This window comes from Lissotriton helveticus, chromosome 9, assembly GCF_964261635.1.
Source record: "Lissotriton helveticus chromosome 9, aLisHel1.1, whole genome shotgun sequence".
In the NCBI taxonomy this organism is placed as follows: Eukaryota; Metazoa; Chordata; class Amphibia; order Caudata; family Salamandridae; genus Lissotriton; species Lissotriton helveticus.
Genome location: NC_136070.1, coordinates 614,488,543 through 614,504,235, shown reverse-complemented (window position 1 = coordinate 614,504,235; position 15,693 = coordinate 614,488,543). Strand labels below are relative to the sequence as shown.

The 15,693-nt window shown below is 39.7% G+C and overlaps 1 protein-coding gene across 2 annotated transcripts in view; it reads right to left on the bottom strand.

Moving 5' to 3' along the window:
- Window positions 1-310: 310 nt before the first annotated feature.
- PLD3 (phospholipase D family member 3) overlaps window positions 311-15,693 on the bottom strand; it is a 231,615-nt gene continuing 216,232 nt past the window's right edge. For both annotated transcript variants that reach the window (XM_078660655.1, XM_078660656.1), the window contains exons 11-13: window positions 10,769-10,868; window positions 2,411-4,881; window positions 311-1,775 (exon numbers count right to left, since the gene is read on the bottom strand). In XM_078660655.1, the coding sequence (XP_078516781.1) occupies window positions 4,685-4,881; window positions 10,769-10,868 (297 nt within the window). In that variant the 3' untranslated portion in view covers window positions 311-1,775; window positions 2,411-4,684. The remainder of the gene's footprint in view (window positions 1,776-2,410; window positions 4,882-10,768; window positions 10,869-15,693) is intronic.

Below are 15,693 nucleotides of genomic sequence, written 5' to 3'. Positions count from 1 at the left end.
GGATCATGATTGTCCCCTGATATTTTAGGACCTGCTATAGAAATTAATATTATTCACCAGGTTCCCTTGGTAATTCCCTCATTTTCTGCCAGCTTCCCTACAAAAGAGGTCACCACAATTTATCTACTGAAATGTCAGGGGGAAACGGGTGAGAAACACAGAGTGTGGCTTTAATGAGAGAGCTGGAATTTTGATATTAAATGCATCAGCATTTACACCACTCGCATTAGAGCTTAGTGTTTTTGAATGTTATACAGTCAAATGACCAATCTAAACATCTAAACATTTGAAAAAACAACACACACATAAATCTTAACCTTTATTTCTTTATTTGACCCATGAAGATGTGTCTTTCACAGTACATTTAAAAAGTTACAATACGTACCCCATTCCGGATGCAACATTTTCAGTATCCACTGTGGAGCGCTATTGTTTTTTTTAAATCTATGTCCCCAGCAGAAATCAATATAAAAAACACAATGACTGAAGAGGAGATGGCCCTGCCAGTACCAAGTGAAGCACACCATAAGATTACATGGTAATGCTTTAACGCCAAATACAAAAATGTAATTAAGAACAACACAGGTTCTTATAGGTATCACACGGTGAAGCTGAGTACAGTGATAAAGACAATAACGTGATCATAAATAAGGCAGTAGACAATGAGCTGGTCAGCCGAAGGGCTAACACATCAATTAACTAATTATAGTGATGAACGAATCACGTACTTTTGATCAACAGTCCCTAACTGAGCAAATTCTCAGTACACTGTCTTTGCGCCCACCCATTTCTTCTAAGGATCGAAATGTTGTCAACATTAGTGGGCGCAAAGACAGTCTACTTAAATTTGGTCAATTAGGAGCTGTTGATACAAAATACATGATTTGTTTATCGCTATGATTAGTTTCTTGCTGTATTAGCCCCTTAGCTGATCATCTCATTGTTTACTGCCTTGTTTATGATCATGTTAATGTCTTTACCACTGCACCCAGCTGCAACGTGTGTTCACTGTTTTTCACAGAGCATAACATTTGCTTGCTGTAGATCCTTTTGTATGATACTTTAAATTATGGTTCTTGACTCTCCTAACATTTTTCTTTGTTAGTTTGATTAGATTAATTAACAATCATTAATTCTTTTCGAACAATTTACTAAATGATACATAGAAGGACTTGTGTTATTAATAATTACGTACCCTGTCCTTGTTAGACATAAGGGTAGCTTCTGCAGTTATCAAGATATACATTAATATAGGCATCAAGGATGATTCCAATTGAAGAGCAAATTATGTTGCGTAAAGCTCTAAAGATCAAAACAAAAACAAAAAATATGATAATTGGAAGTTTGGTTATAATGATATACCCTATAAATACACACTACGGAAATATGGAAAAGGCATGCTTGAGAAGAAAAAACAAGGTATGGAACGAGAAATCTTTTGAGTTAGCTCATAACCACATAACCTCGATTAGCATTGACTTGTGAGCTGGACAACTTTAGCTGGTTAAGAAAAGCGTAAAGTAACATAAAAGGGCATATACATTTACCAAACCTAAAGTGCACAAAAAGTAACTCCTGCTCTGGCATAAAACATAAGGGAAGGAAGCCACCAAGGTGGCTTTCTATCCTCCATGACTGTCCTACCACACAAGGCAAAATTCCCAATATTTATAATAAGCAATGATTCATACTTTGGAAGGGGCACACAAGCAAAGAGGTTCTTGCGACTGACTCACAATTGTTGTTTAGCTTCCTTTACTTAAATACAATTCCACCTCCGTTAATGTATTGAGTTTTCTTTAAGGAATCTGCTCAATGCCAGAACTAAAAGTCCTCCCCAACACAAGCATTTATATGCACTTGTTCAGCTATAGCCAGCGAAAAGTGATTTTTTTTTGTAGCTATCTTAAGGCATTTAGATGTCATTGCGTAAAGCTCTAAAGATCAAAACAAAAACAAAAAATATGATAATTGGAAGTTTGGTTATAATGATATACCCTATAAATGCACACTACGGAAATATGGAAAAGGCATGCTTGAGAAGAAAAAACAAGGTATGGAACGAGAAATCTTTTGAGTTAGCTCATAACCACATAACCTCGATTAGCATTGACTTGTGAGCTGGACAACTTTAGCTGGTTAAGAAAAGCGTAAAGTAACATAAAAGGGCATATACATTTACCAAACCTAAAGTGCACAAAAAGTAACTCCTGCTCTGGCATAAAACATAAGGGAAGGAAGCCACCAATGTGGCTTTCTATCCTCCATGACTGTCCTACCACACAAGGCAAAATTCCCAATATTTATAATAAGCAATGATTCATACTTTGGAAGGGGCACACAAGCAAAGAGGTTCTTGCGACTGACTCACAATTGTTGTTTAGCTTCCTTTACTTAAATACAATTCCACCTCCGTTAATGTATTGAGTTTTCTTTAAGGAATCTGCTCAATGCCAGAACTAAAAGTCCTCCCCAACACAAGCATTTATATACTTAAGAATGTATGGGATGCACTTGTTCAGCTATAGCCAGCGAAAAGTGATTTTTTTTTTGTAGCTATCTTAAGGCATTTAGATGTCATTTCCTGTCACCAGCTAGCAAAATGGTTGCATCAGATTCAGAGGCAACCAATGAGAGCATCAATTTAAGCTTGTTTTTGTGATGTCAAATCCAAGTTTTAAAAACCCTGTATGCAAAGCAGAAAACGCAATATTGTTGAACATGATGCTCTTTCAAGGCTGCACGTAGTCCTGCATATAACTTGATGGTGCTGTGAACCCCCGAATAAAAAACAAAACAAATGTAGTTGTAAAGCTAACACTGCCATGTTAACCACATTGGTGGATGTACTCCAAATAAGATGCACAAATGTTATCCGACCTGTAGACTAATCTGAATTTATTTAGCCCATGAACTAATATGCATTATTAATAACTTACACAAACAGCTGATTGAAAAACAGCTTAACTTGAAAACAGAACATTAAGAAACAGGTACATGGAGGATTTAAGAGATAATACATTTAGTAAATGATCAAACAACAGGCTTTGACACTTGGCTATGTGCAGACCAGCAAGTACTATAGCCAGCACTATTTTCTCAGTAGGCTACTTTTTAATAAGCGGTTTTGATCCAAGGATTTGTTTCAACTGCTAGTGTTCAATTAGCTTTTTAGAATGAGCTATGAGTGAAACGCCTTTCAAGGCAAGAGAATGGAAACCTGCAATTCTATTTCCATACTAGGAATCTAATGTGTTGATTAAGGGAATTAGTACTGCTTTTAAATGAAAAATAACCTTTTCTCATTTTGGTAAATATTGGGGGAGCAGCCAGTTGTCCCCTGGATCACTGCCTAGTGTCTTTGAGGCTGCCAATGGGACACCTTCAAATTGGTGAGTCAGTTACCACCTTCAAAGAGGTGTTGGTAACTGATGAATGGTTTGCGACTACAACACCAGTTTCAAACCATCCATGAACACCGTTGTGACTCGCAATAAGAAGGGGGAGGCCCATTTCATGTACCCTTCTGTTTTTGATTTGGAATGGACCGCAAAACAAATTTTGAGAGTGGAACAGGCTTTTCTGAATCACAAAATTGATTTGCTACATGAAAAAGCCCCTTTGAGGTTGCAAACTCTGTGATTTTGCAAATCGCAGGGTTTCCTATAGCCAAAGGATTGTGTACCTCTATCCCCCAGACTATTCACTGAGAGATTTCCTTTTGGATCAGGCAATAATGCTTTTCAACTTCCTAATACACCGAATCCAAAGCATTGAAATTGTGAACGTTTTTAAAAACACCCACTTCGAAGGTATATGAGCAGTTTAAATGGGCCTTTCAGCTCTACGTGGGTGCGTATGCCTATCTAAAAGGAACGGACAATCCTCAAAATGTGCTTTAAATTAAACATCACAATTAAAGCTGCACAAACACTAAAAGAGAGTTCAGAAATAAACAAATGGGAAACCCACCTGTGAATAACACAGAAGATGCACAACTGCTAAGAAAAAGACATGACACCTCATGTTTTTATCTTGCATGTGAGAGTTGTAAATATAGAAACTGCATGCCTAAAGGTTTGGGCATCAAGGCGTGGAAATAAGAACCATCACAACAAATATTATTATATTCTAAATAAAATGTTAAAAAATTAGGGCACTATACAAGCAAGGCGGTGTGTGCATGGCAGTGGTTAACAAAAGTGATACATTGTCATCAGATCAGTAGTAAGGAGAGCATGGTATTGATAATTACACTAGAATGCTTCCTACGGAAGAAATTCTGAACCAAGTCTCATCTATTGAGCATGAAAAACTTAAAAACAAAGAAATCATTGCTTTCACCCAACTACTACAGTTTTACAAAACAACCTTAATTAAATCCCACAAAAAAGAATTGTACAATAAACAGAAAGTGTTCTGAATTTGAAAATACATTGATAACCCTGAGAACTTTTTCCAGAGTGGAGCGGTATGTTAGGCTGCACGCTCGTGCAAGGCAACAGAAATCCTTATATGAAGCTAACTGCATACACAGTTGTATCTTTCACTGCAGCAATAAATGGATTTATGGCAACTTTAATGCTTAGTGGTCAGTTACTTAACAAATGTGGTGCTATATCAGTTATGAAGGAGATGATTAGAACTGATTGTTACGATCTGGGAGTTTGTTGGATGACTTCCACTACTGAATTTTGCATTTGTCTTGACCGGTGTTTGGGCTGTCTAATGTTCGGGTATAGTTGGAGTTCCAGTCTCGCTCAAAGACCTCCTGCAACTGTTGCTGAATAGTGCGCTCTCCAGTTTCCGACTTTGTTTGGTTCACAACAAGGGCTGATCCGGCAGTACGAAGGAAATAGTCTCCAGACCAATTGGATGTACCTGGAAAAAACAAATGGAGAAGCTGGAATAAAGCACCTTCAGTTGCCGTGCTACAAGCCTCATCACCTCCAGCAGCTCAAACTCAGAAATCCCAGCATATATATTCAAGTTAATGGATAAGGACTGACAGAATGATAATAAACATATGAAGCGGAGCAAATGAGTAGAAAGTCACTGAAGGCAGTTTGTTGGCTCCATTGGAGAAAGCCTCAACCAGCACTTTAAAGAAAAAATAATGTTTTTGGGACGAGTAAATTGTAAAAGTCATGTAGTGAAAAAGAACATATAGGTGTTTGCTAATGGATGCCTTCTAAACACCATATGGCTGCATCTTATAGAAAGATTTCAAACGAAAACACTATAGTGCAATCCAGCATCCTTGGGCACATCTAGGAGACCAGAAAAGGCCGGGGATGGGCTGGATCTGCGAAGTGCATCAGGAACACAAGTAGTGCGCTGATCATTTTTGTTTGTATACACAGCCAGAAAACGGTGGGGGGGAGAGTAGTTTTTATGTTCAATTGTGTATGGTGACGTAAAGGGGTTCCCGCAAATGTATGCATGGTGCTCCGGAAAATGGCAAGTGTTAACACTTTTCTGTTTATTTTCATTGTTTTAGTTCAGCTGTTGAGACCACATTTCATGCAATGCTGGGAAAACCATAGTGAAATATTTATTTACTTTCCTGAGATTTCAGCAATGGGTAGGCATGGGGCAGTGGTGAACCTAACAAGACCTCGTAGTGTTATTCCTTTTTAAGAACAAACCACACTTCACAAACCTGCAGAGCTAAGGCTGGATCAGATGTGCATCAAAGGACTATCAAATGAAAAAAAAGTGTTAAGGTCACTCCATCACAGGATGGAAACTTTTTACTACCAACTTGAACGTCATAAAACAAAACTCCTCTAGCAAACAACTGATTCTAGCTGTTGCTATGTTTTTTAAAATAACTGTGTTTATGTAGTCTACGTTGAGCTTTGCTATTGAGTAATAAAACAAACACTGGTACCAGTGCCACAATTGTGAAAGTGTTACATACAATCTGATTTGTAGTACACAATCCAGAAATGTACATAAGGAACCATTTCTTAATTAAAACAATTGGATATTCCGCTGTAGATTCATATACTGCATATACTCCATCTGGTGTGGGGCAAGGATGTTGCAAGCTGTTTTTCTTTGAAGAAGTGTTTTCGGTTTCTAGGTCACGCATGATACCTACCCTGAAATCCATAATGAACAGGACACAGACTCCACCACGGATTGTGTTTTATCCAAAGTGTAAGAGCATTTGTGTACCTGCGAATCAATATAAAGTTTGTGTACTTGATAAGGAAAATACATACTTAAAATAAGTAAGGTGAACCATGAAAGCACATGTCACACAGAGGTCATAGCAGGGCGGTGGGTAGCTTCAAACTGTTAAAGGTCAGTAACATTATCTACTTTCAGCATGTGCTGCTGTAGATTGCTGTGCATAGAATGAAGAGCAGGACCCAATACACAATACAGTAGACTGGTTGACATGAAATAGCAAGACTACTTTTGGATAATGATAAACAAACAAACCAAGAGTGAGTTCCAAAGATTACTCTATCTATAAACAACTGTTTTACGAGTTCTTCTGCTGATAAAGCTTTGAGTTCACCAGCTCTATGCTTACTCTCCATGTCTGGTGGAGGGGTATCACCAGTAGACAGAAAGTTGGCTCTCTTACGGGCTGTAGTGACGAGGGAGTCAGATGTGAGGTGCCCACAAATGTAAATGTGATTAGTAGGGGAGGGTCTTATACTTTTTGTCCACCCTTGGAGTTATGACCCTAGCATGGACGTGGTCTTGCAAAATGTCAGTTGTGTGGCAGAGGATGCCTTTGAAACCTTCTCCTCCACCCACTATCTTCCCATGCTCAAAGAGGTAGCCCTCCTCCAAAGGATCTGTGTGAGGATCCACCTTACAGCAGGCAGCAAATGCTACCAATAAGTTCCTGATAGGACGTGGAATCATTCTGCAATGAGGGCCGGGCAGAGTATAAGTCGGGATCTGTATCCCTTGGTGGGTCAGCATTATAGGAGTCTGTTGTATCTTCACCTTTAATTGTGTGCATTCCTTGTTGAGAATGCAACCAGGTCATTTTTAGAATGTAATGTGTTAAGAGTGTCAGTTGATACATGGTCTATGAAGAGAACGACTTGCCTCCCTGTTGGGCTAATAAACTACTTTCCACTCTTATACTATGGCCATCATCATTACATTAGAGTCCCATGGGTTGCCCTACGGGGTTGTGTCAAATGTGCCCCCCAGATCACCTGGGTCAGAATGAAATGACCCCTGAAGTATAATGTCAGGAGGGATCCCTTTGAGAAACAGGCTGAGAAGGTAAAGGTTGAGGAAGATGGTGGGGTGATGTATGCATGAAGGGTAAGGGGCTAGAAGCCTAGCCTGCCGCCTTGCGCTGCTTTGGTGGGATTGGAATGTCCAAAGCATCCTCAAAGGATAGCTGACGTTTGGATGGTTGAGCAGATGCAGACCCGAAGGGATGGCGAGGATCCGGCAAGTGTGGGGATGGAGGACCAAATGTCTCTGCCGAGCATCAATCATTCCCCTGTAGTTTGTGGAGTATTGGTTCCACAGTGCCGGTGCCAAGGTCTATCTAGCTGGTTGACGCCAAGGGTTTCAGCACTGAAGCGGCTTAGGTTTTTGCTCCAATAAGGGTTGGGTCGGTGCTGAGGATGTGGTTGGCATCGAAGGTCGAGCTGGTGCAGGCCATAATGATGGATTTCCGAAGATGATAACTTCATGCTTGTAAGTATTTAAGCCTACAAAAATGTGCTGTCATGTCATCCAGAAGGGCACCACAGCACAACAAGCAGGAGTCAATGATCAAGCAAGTTTGTCCCTGGGACTGAGGCTAGTATGTCCCTGGGACTGAGGGGATGACCCACCAACAGGATGGAGGGGTCCATTCACCAGTGCAGTTTCAGATAAATGCACTGCAAGATTTGTATCCAAGGAGGTTCCCTGATTTTGGAGGCACTTTTTTCCTCAGACTCCACTGACTGACACATCTGCTGTCTTCCATGTGGTGTACTGGATGGACAAGGCTATACATTGAAGCAGACAAAGGAGGTGCAGTACCGGTTTATATGTCCAAGTAAGACATCTCAGAATCATCTCCCGAACATCCTGATCCTATGCGGAGGAAAAGACTTCATGTAGTTCTAGTCCATTCCTGTTTGTATTGGATTGATGTGAGACAGCTGGGCGTTGTTAGTATAGCCTAAAGCATAGAGAAGACTTATGCGCTGAAGATGTTCCTTTGACTAGACCGTGGGACTCCCAAAGCATGGAAACATATGGACTCCTCACAAACAGTGTAGCTGCCACGACTGCCAGCAGGTTTCTGAAGGTGCGCTCATTAGTTAGAATACCAGGACTGTGAATAGATAGTGATGGGATCCCACCATAAATCTCAAATAGCATCTTTGGGTGGGGAGAATTGGCAGGTGCAAGAAGGCGTCCTGGAGATCCAGCATGACTACAAATCACTCTCATTGTCCGCCAGCAGAACTTAGTTCAGGGACAGCATTTTGATCTTGTCCTGCCGAATCAACACCTCAGTGAGTCTACCGGACCCAGACATTTTTGAAAACTAGACATCAAGGGGAGTCCAGGGTGTAATGACTCACATGGATCCTATGAAGCTTTCTTACCCACAATGATCTGCAAAGCTCAAATTCTGTCTAAACTCACCTATCTTCCTGCCATTTCTGTGACATGCTACCCCACTTGTATAGCCAATACATTTTCCCGCCACACAATGTGGAGCTATCAGCAATTGGGGTACGTGAGGTAATTGGGCCTGGGCTGGGATGCAACCTAGGGAAACCTCAACAACACAAGGTATACCTATAGTCAAGGAAATGTGTAAATAAGCATTAGTAAAGTCTCTCTCAAAAAATACCTACAAGTGAAACACAGTTTTAGGGGGAGACATCCCTTAAGGATAAGAACCCTCACTCACCCGAAGGTGACATGCTTCATCATATGGGTCCTCCTTACCAATGTTGAAAACCTAGTCAACACTGGGAGCTACTACTTCGAGGTTATTTAAAGAAGGAGCTCAGAGATGTTTTGGTTGGTAAGGAATAGGATGATAATCCCATATGAGAGCTATAAGGTGTAGTGAGGTGTGCAGCGCTGTATAAAGAGTGAATGGTGAGGTTAAAACTATCTAGGTAGGATCACAAGATAACCTTTATTAATGTGTTCTACCTGACAGGGTTAAAAGAAGGACAGCACAGTGGTATGGATTTAAAACCACTGTCACTATGTGGTCAACATTTTTCAGCCTATTGATCACTACCCGTGTACCAGCGACTTTCTTCAGGACCAGATTGACTACGTGATAATGCTGCTGCACTACTAAGTGAAAAACATAATAAAGATTTGTATACAACACCGGTATTCCTGCTTGTCTTTGTCTGTCAGGTCATACCCAGGTATCCTCAAATGTAGGATAGTCCTGCCTCACCTCTACCTGGCAGACTGCTCTGGAAGGAGGCCCCGCACTATCCGTCGGTACCTCGACACCCACGAGAGCGACCTCCCGGGGCTAGCTCTCGTGGGTGTCGAGGTACCGACGGATAGTGCGGGGCGCCCTTCCAGAGCAATCTGCCAGGTAGAGGTGAGGCATGACTATCCTACATTTGAGGATACCTGGGTATGACCTGACAGACAAAGACAAGCAGGAATACCGGTGTATAAAAATCTTTATTATGTTTTTCACTTAGTAGTGCAGCAGCATTATCACATAGTCAATCTGGTCCTGAAGAAAGCCGCTGGTACACGGGTAGTGATCAATAGGCTGAAACATGTTGACCACATAGTGACAGTAGTTTTAAATCCATACCACTGTGCTGTCCTTCTTTTAACCCGGTCAGGTAGAACACATTAATAAAGGTTATCTTGTGATCCTACCTAGATAGTTTTAACCTCACCATTCACTCTTCATACAGCGCTGCACACCTCACTACACCTTATAGCTCTCATATGGGATTATCATCCTATTTCTTACCAACCAAAGCATCTCTGAGCTCCTTCTTTAAATAACCTCGAAGTAGTAGCTCCCAGTGTTGACTAGGTTTTCAACATTGGTAAGGAGGACCCATATGATGAAGCATGCGACCTTCGGGTGAGTGAGGGTTCTTATCCTTAAGGGATGTCTCCCCCTAAAACTGTGTTTCACTTGTAGTTATTTTTTGAGAGAGACATTGCTAATGCTTATTTACACATTTCCTTGACTATAGGTATACCTTGTGTTGTTGAATATGTATTAGGGAATGTACACCTAGTGGTCTATAAACTATCCCTTTTGACCCCCAATCTACGGTAGTGTTATAGAACCTAGGGAAACCTACCAATGCCAGGTATTTCTGGGAACTAAACACCTAGAGAAGGCTAGGAAGGGGTGCTGCATGTGAATCTCACAAAGTTTTCTTACCCGCAATGCCCTGCTAACCTCTATTTTTGCATATTCCACAGTCACCCATATTGCAAAAAAAAGGGTCAAATAATCACTGTTCGCAAACTCAACATCTTGTGTACATCTGAGAAATGCATAGGTTTTCTTCATATCCATTTTTCATTCTTTATATTTTACCCAATGAATTTCTGTACAGTCAGTACACAATGAAAGCAGTCAGAAGGGGTTAACACTTGAATGTCTAAACTGGAGGATGTAAATAAGGGAAACATTAACAATTGTTTGGTTTGATTTTGGTCATTTTATGATTTGTTTGCTAAATCAAGTACTGAAACAGGCTGTGTTGTCTTATGAACAAATATTCCTTTGACTGTTATGGTAATATGCTCCTGTTTTTCTTACCAATGTAGGCAACTTTGTCTGTCACCATATACTTGTTGTGGTTGACTCTGCCATATGGGATCTTGGCTTGTTCAGCACTTACAGGTACAACAAAGAGTTTCTTCAACAAGAAAACAAGAAGAAAACCACAAGATCCTTATTAGAAAAGCATCACTTTTTTAAACAATTATTTACAGGATTACAGAAAGATATACACTATGTTATTCAGTGCCCCCAGGCTGGGCTCAAAAGGTAGTTAACAAGCACCAGTGACACCACAAACCAACACATGGAAGCATGACCTTTCAGATAACAGGTGTTTATATTCACTTACTCAAGGGAATTCTGGCATTGTTGGAACCGGAAGCAAATAGCATTACTATTGCTAAACTAGTTATATCAGTTTCTAGAATACCATATGCTCAATGCACCAAGCCAGGTTTAACTTGTAAGCATCACAAAGTAGTTCAGCTTGATAGCAACATTCCCTGCTTGCAGTCAATTTTTTAAAACAGAAGATAGTGGGTGAAAACGAAGACCTATTCATTTTGAGTGCAGCCTATCATTTACAGGGTGCCCCAACATTTCACTTGGCTGCTTAACAACTATGCACGCCTGCTAGTTCAGGTCATTTGGAAACATGATCTGGAATTTCAGAGGTTTACCAGCAAAATTCAGCTATTGTGCATATAAAGAAATTATCGAGTGCAATTGAAATGTAATGACAAAAAAATTATCAAATATTGCGTTGATGAAATTCATTCATGGTTGAAAGTAAGGAAAAAATACTTACCTGTAATAATGTGTGACCCGCTTGTTGTTTCACCCCAGTCTTTTAAATCTTCCAACACAGTATCACAATGTCATCAAGAACCATTTAAGCCTTCTCATAGAGTTTAGGCACGTCTACAAAAAGGGGTTATCGACGTAGTGTACAGAAATAAACAAGAAAAGGGAATGTGTTCCTTATACTACCTTGTTTCCAAAAAAGGACAAGACACTAAGGGCCTTATGTAGCGTTTGGTAGGTGGAATACTTCTTCAATAGCAAGACTGATATCCCGGTCACAGTATTACGAGTGCCATAGGTCATTCAGTAGTTCTTAACCTGGGGTCTGTGACACCTACTCAGGAGGGTCCGTGACTGTTTACAAAACTAATATTCGCAGGTTAATAATCTATACATACATAAAAAGATTGATTTAAAATTTTAAAATGTTCTGTAAATGTGCCGGAATTTGAAATTGGAAGCAACATCTTAAGTTGGTATCCTTAGGTTGGTTGGTAGGAGCAGCTCAAGTACAGCAAACAGTAGTATGAACAATTGGTGACCTCAATTAAACCAATAGTACACACCAACAAAGAGAGAGAATACTTTAGGAGCAATAAAGCTAAATGCTAGAGCCGACAATATAGCTCTGTCTTTTAGAAATAAAGATTTTGAAACAAGCATTTCCATTAAAATTTTGATTTTTTTAATATCTTTTGTCTGTTTGTTAAAGAAATTATTTTAGAACGCATGTATTTGTTTGACGTTTACTTGTTTCTGTAGATTTTTGTTTTGAGGTTCAAATCCTAGAAATTGCTTATGTGGGGTCCCTGGTGTCCAGCAGTCATTCACTGGGGGTCCCCAGATGTCAAAAGGTTAAAAACTGCTGCCACACGCCATTATGCATTTGTCATCGACCGGCCATCTACCATGTTTGGGACGGAGTATTCCAAATGCCAAACTCTAAATAAGGCCTTAAGCTGTTAAATGTATGAGCTTTGAACCACTACATCAGTTTAGATCGTTTCATGTTGGTTACTCTACTAGATGATATTGCACTTCTGACTACCGGAGATTACATGACGACACTCAACCTGAAAGTGCATTCTTTAACATCCTTATACATCAGGCACACCGGTAGAATCAGAGGGTTTTGGTAAGTGGAATAGATTATCAATTCAGGCTACTATAGTTCGAAGACACTACAGCTCCACAAGTATTTACCAAATCCAAGTGTTCCAATACCTGGACAACTGGCTGGTAAAGACGCCAAACCATGTGCAATGCCTAACACACACTCAACAAGTTATTGTACTCCTCCCCAAATTTGGATTCACAATAAATGCCAAAAGTCACACCTGGATCCACAACAAATCCAGAGTTTTTTATGAGCCACACTCAATTGACTTATGGGGAAAGCTTACACCAGCAACAGTGCTTTCAAAGGCAGCTTCCCCTTTGCTAGATGCTGCATTCTTTGACAGTGAGAATAATAATTAAACTTTTAAGAATGATGTCCTGTATTGCTTTAAATTCTGAATACAAGCACATTTTCAGTTTGTGACTTTTCCATGTTTTCCCCGTCCATATGTGTCACACTTTAATGTTTTGCGGGTGAGACTGAGGAAGGTTTCATCTCCAGTAGAAAAAAAGCCAGTGTCCATAGCAGAACTGACCGCCACCTTTTTTGCAATGGGATGGCATAGAAATGTCTATAAAACTCCCAATAATGGAAGGTACTCTCAGCCACATGGGACATGAGACCAGTTAACAGCTATGCCACCCAAAATACCACCCATGGTTGGCATTACAGCGAACTTCCCCTGACACAGTCCACATATTGAAAAGAAGGAACGAGTACATAGATAAATACTTAAAACTTGCCTCCTTAGCCTTTCAATTTTTTTGAGAAGATGATGAAGGGGCGAACATTTATGATCTTCAATACAGAACTAGAAGGTAATAAAATATGCATAAGGCCTCTCAATTTCACCCAATCTCCCTGGTACTTCAAGTTTATAACTATCAGGCATTAGGATTAGCCCTGTATGGCGTTGAGCTTTGGGGGCATAGGAAGGTGTCCTCTTTAGCTGTAGTCGAAAATCGCTTTATGTGGCAAATGACTGGCCTCCCCATCAGTACCCCGCTGCTCCCCCTAATGTTAGACATGGAGCTAAAAAAAGTTTCAGGCAAAGCCAGTGTAAGGCACATTTTGTTATGGACAAGGGTTTGGGCAATGCTCGAGTTCAGTCCCTACCAGCTGGGTCTTGCCAAGGTAATATGTCTGCCAGGTGCAGGTGATCTCCTGTGGCTTCGGCATGCAAGGCTAACCCATACAAATATTTGGCTTTAGCGACGGTGGGAAACTCCTGCGGAGGCCTTTGCGATCTCAAAAGATCAGATCAAGAAGGTGTATTGGCATTATAAAATGGGTCTATTACAAAGCAAGTCCAATAGGGACTCGCCTTTTTTTAATGCTGAAGGATGGTTATGAGACAGAGCAGTTCCTGGATGAAATAGAGCCTAGAACTAACCAGGAAGCTCTACCTGCAATTCAGATATGGGACTCTGACACTCTCTCCATTCACAGCTAGCTGGGGGAAAGCATCTAAGCCAAGAAACAGGCACTGCCCATTCTGTACTAATCAAAATGAACAAATCAAGCTGGTTTTATTTTTTTGCCCAGCTGAACGGTACCTAACAAAAAACATATGGGCTTTACCGCTCTATTGTAACATAGGGGCTCAAGAACTTAGAGTTGCACTGAGAATCTTAAAGCCAAACAGTAGCCAATGTGTGGTTTTTGCCATCTCGCGGTTTCTCCTGTCTATGTGGATGATCCAGCAAAAACTACTTCAAGCGGTATTTTAATGGATTAATGTATTATCACTCGCACCCATCTTGTCACCTTCCTGACTTTCACTTTTATCAAGTGTTTTAATATTTAAAGTTTTACTCAGTTACTTGCACTGTGTTTGGTTTTATATATATTTTATGTAAGTTTTAGTCAATTTCAATTCAATTTCAATTCATTTATTTGTTTGACTAATTAAAATCTTACAAAAAAGTATAATAAAATGTGATCAAATAGAAACGATTTAAAAAAACATATATGATTGATACCATATCTTAAATATGCTAACATACTTAATAAAATGCAATAAATATTTTTTAAAATACAGTAAATACGGATTTCAAATTATACTACTCTAGTTTTTTTCCCACTCTCCATAAAAATTTTACAAATGGAGGATTTATAGATATATCATCAGAGCTTAGACATACTAGCAAAGCTTGCCTACATGTCCTTACTCCCCGATCGTTAAATAGTCTCTTAAGTATAATTATCCTTTCGTTTTCTAATTCAGGGCAAAGACACAGTAAATGTATAATATTCTCTTGTTCGGATTTGCATAGCCTACATTGGGTACCCTCTTCTCATTTCTTCCATGGAGGTAAATTACATAATCCCGGCAGTAAGCCAAATCGTGCTTTAATAAAGATATGTTTGTTTTTTAACGACCACAATGTTTCTAAATATTCTTGGACCTTTTTTCATAAATCCATTGATAATTGGCCAATCATGTTTTCTTTTTACAAATATATCTTTATCTTTTATCAGCGATAGATGATTAGTTAATTTGTTGATTGCCATTTTAAAACTTTACTGAGTAATTGTAGTTTCCCAGATAGGCATTACACCAAATTCTTCTATAGCTGCTTTTAAATACGTCCAGGCCTGCAGTTTCCTATTGTCATTTACTTCATGCCATTGTAGCTCGGACATTTGATTTTCTCGATCATTTCTTATTCTGTTCCACACTTTAAGGGCTTGACCTTTCCTCAAATATAACTGGTTGTTTAACTCAAATTCCAGAGTTACTTGTGCTTGTGAAGCATTACTAGGCAAACAAAAGAGGATTTTATAAGTTCTTGCAACTGCATTATTAATGATCGCTGCATCTTTCCCATTTAGTGCCTCACTACTGTATGTCAATGTAGGTAGCAATTTTGCTGAGATCACCTTTAAGAAGGGGCGAAAAGACAACTCACTTACTGATTTCTGTAGGATCCTAAATGCTGCTACTAAAGCATTTGCTTTTCTAAAAATATCCTTTTTTTGCGGGAGGAAGTTTCCATTGTCATTAAATATAACACCAAAATATTTGTAGCATTCG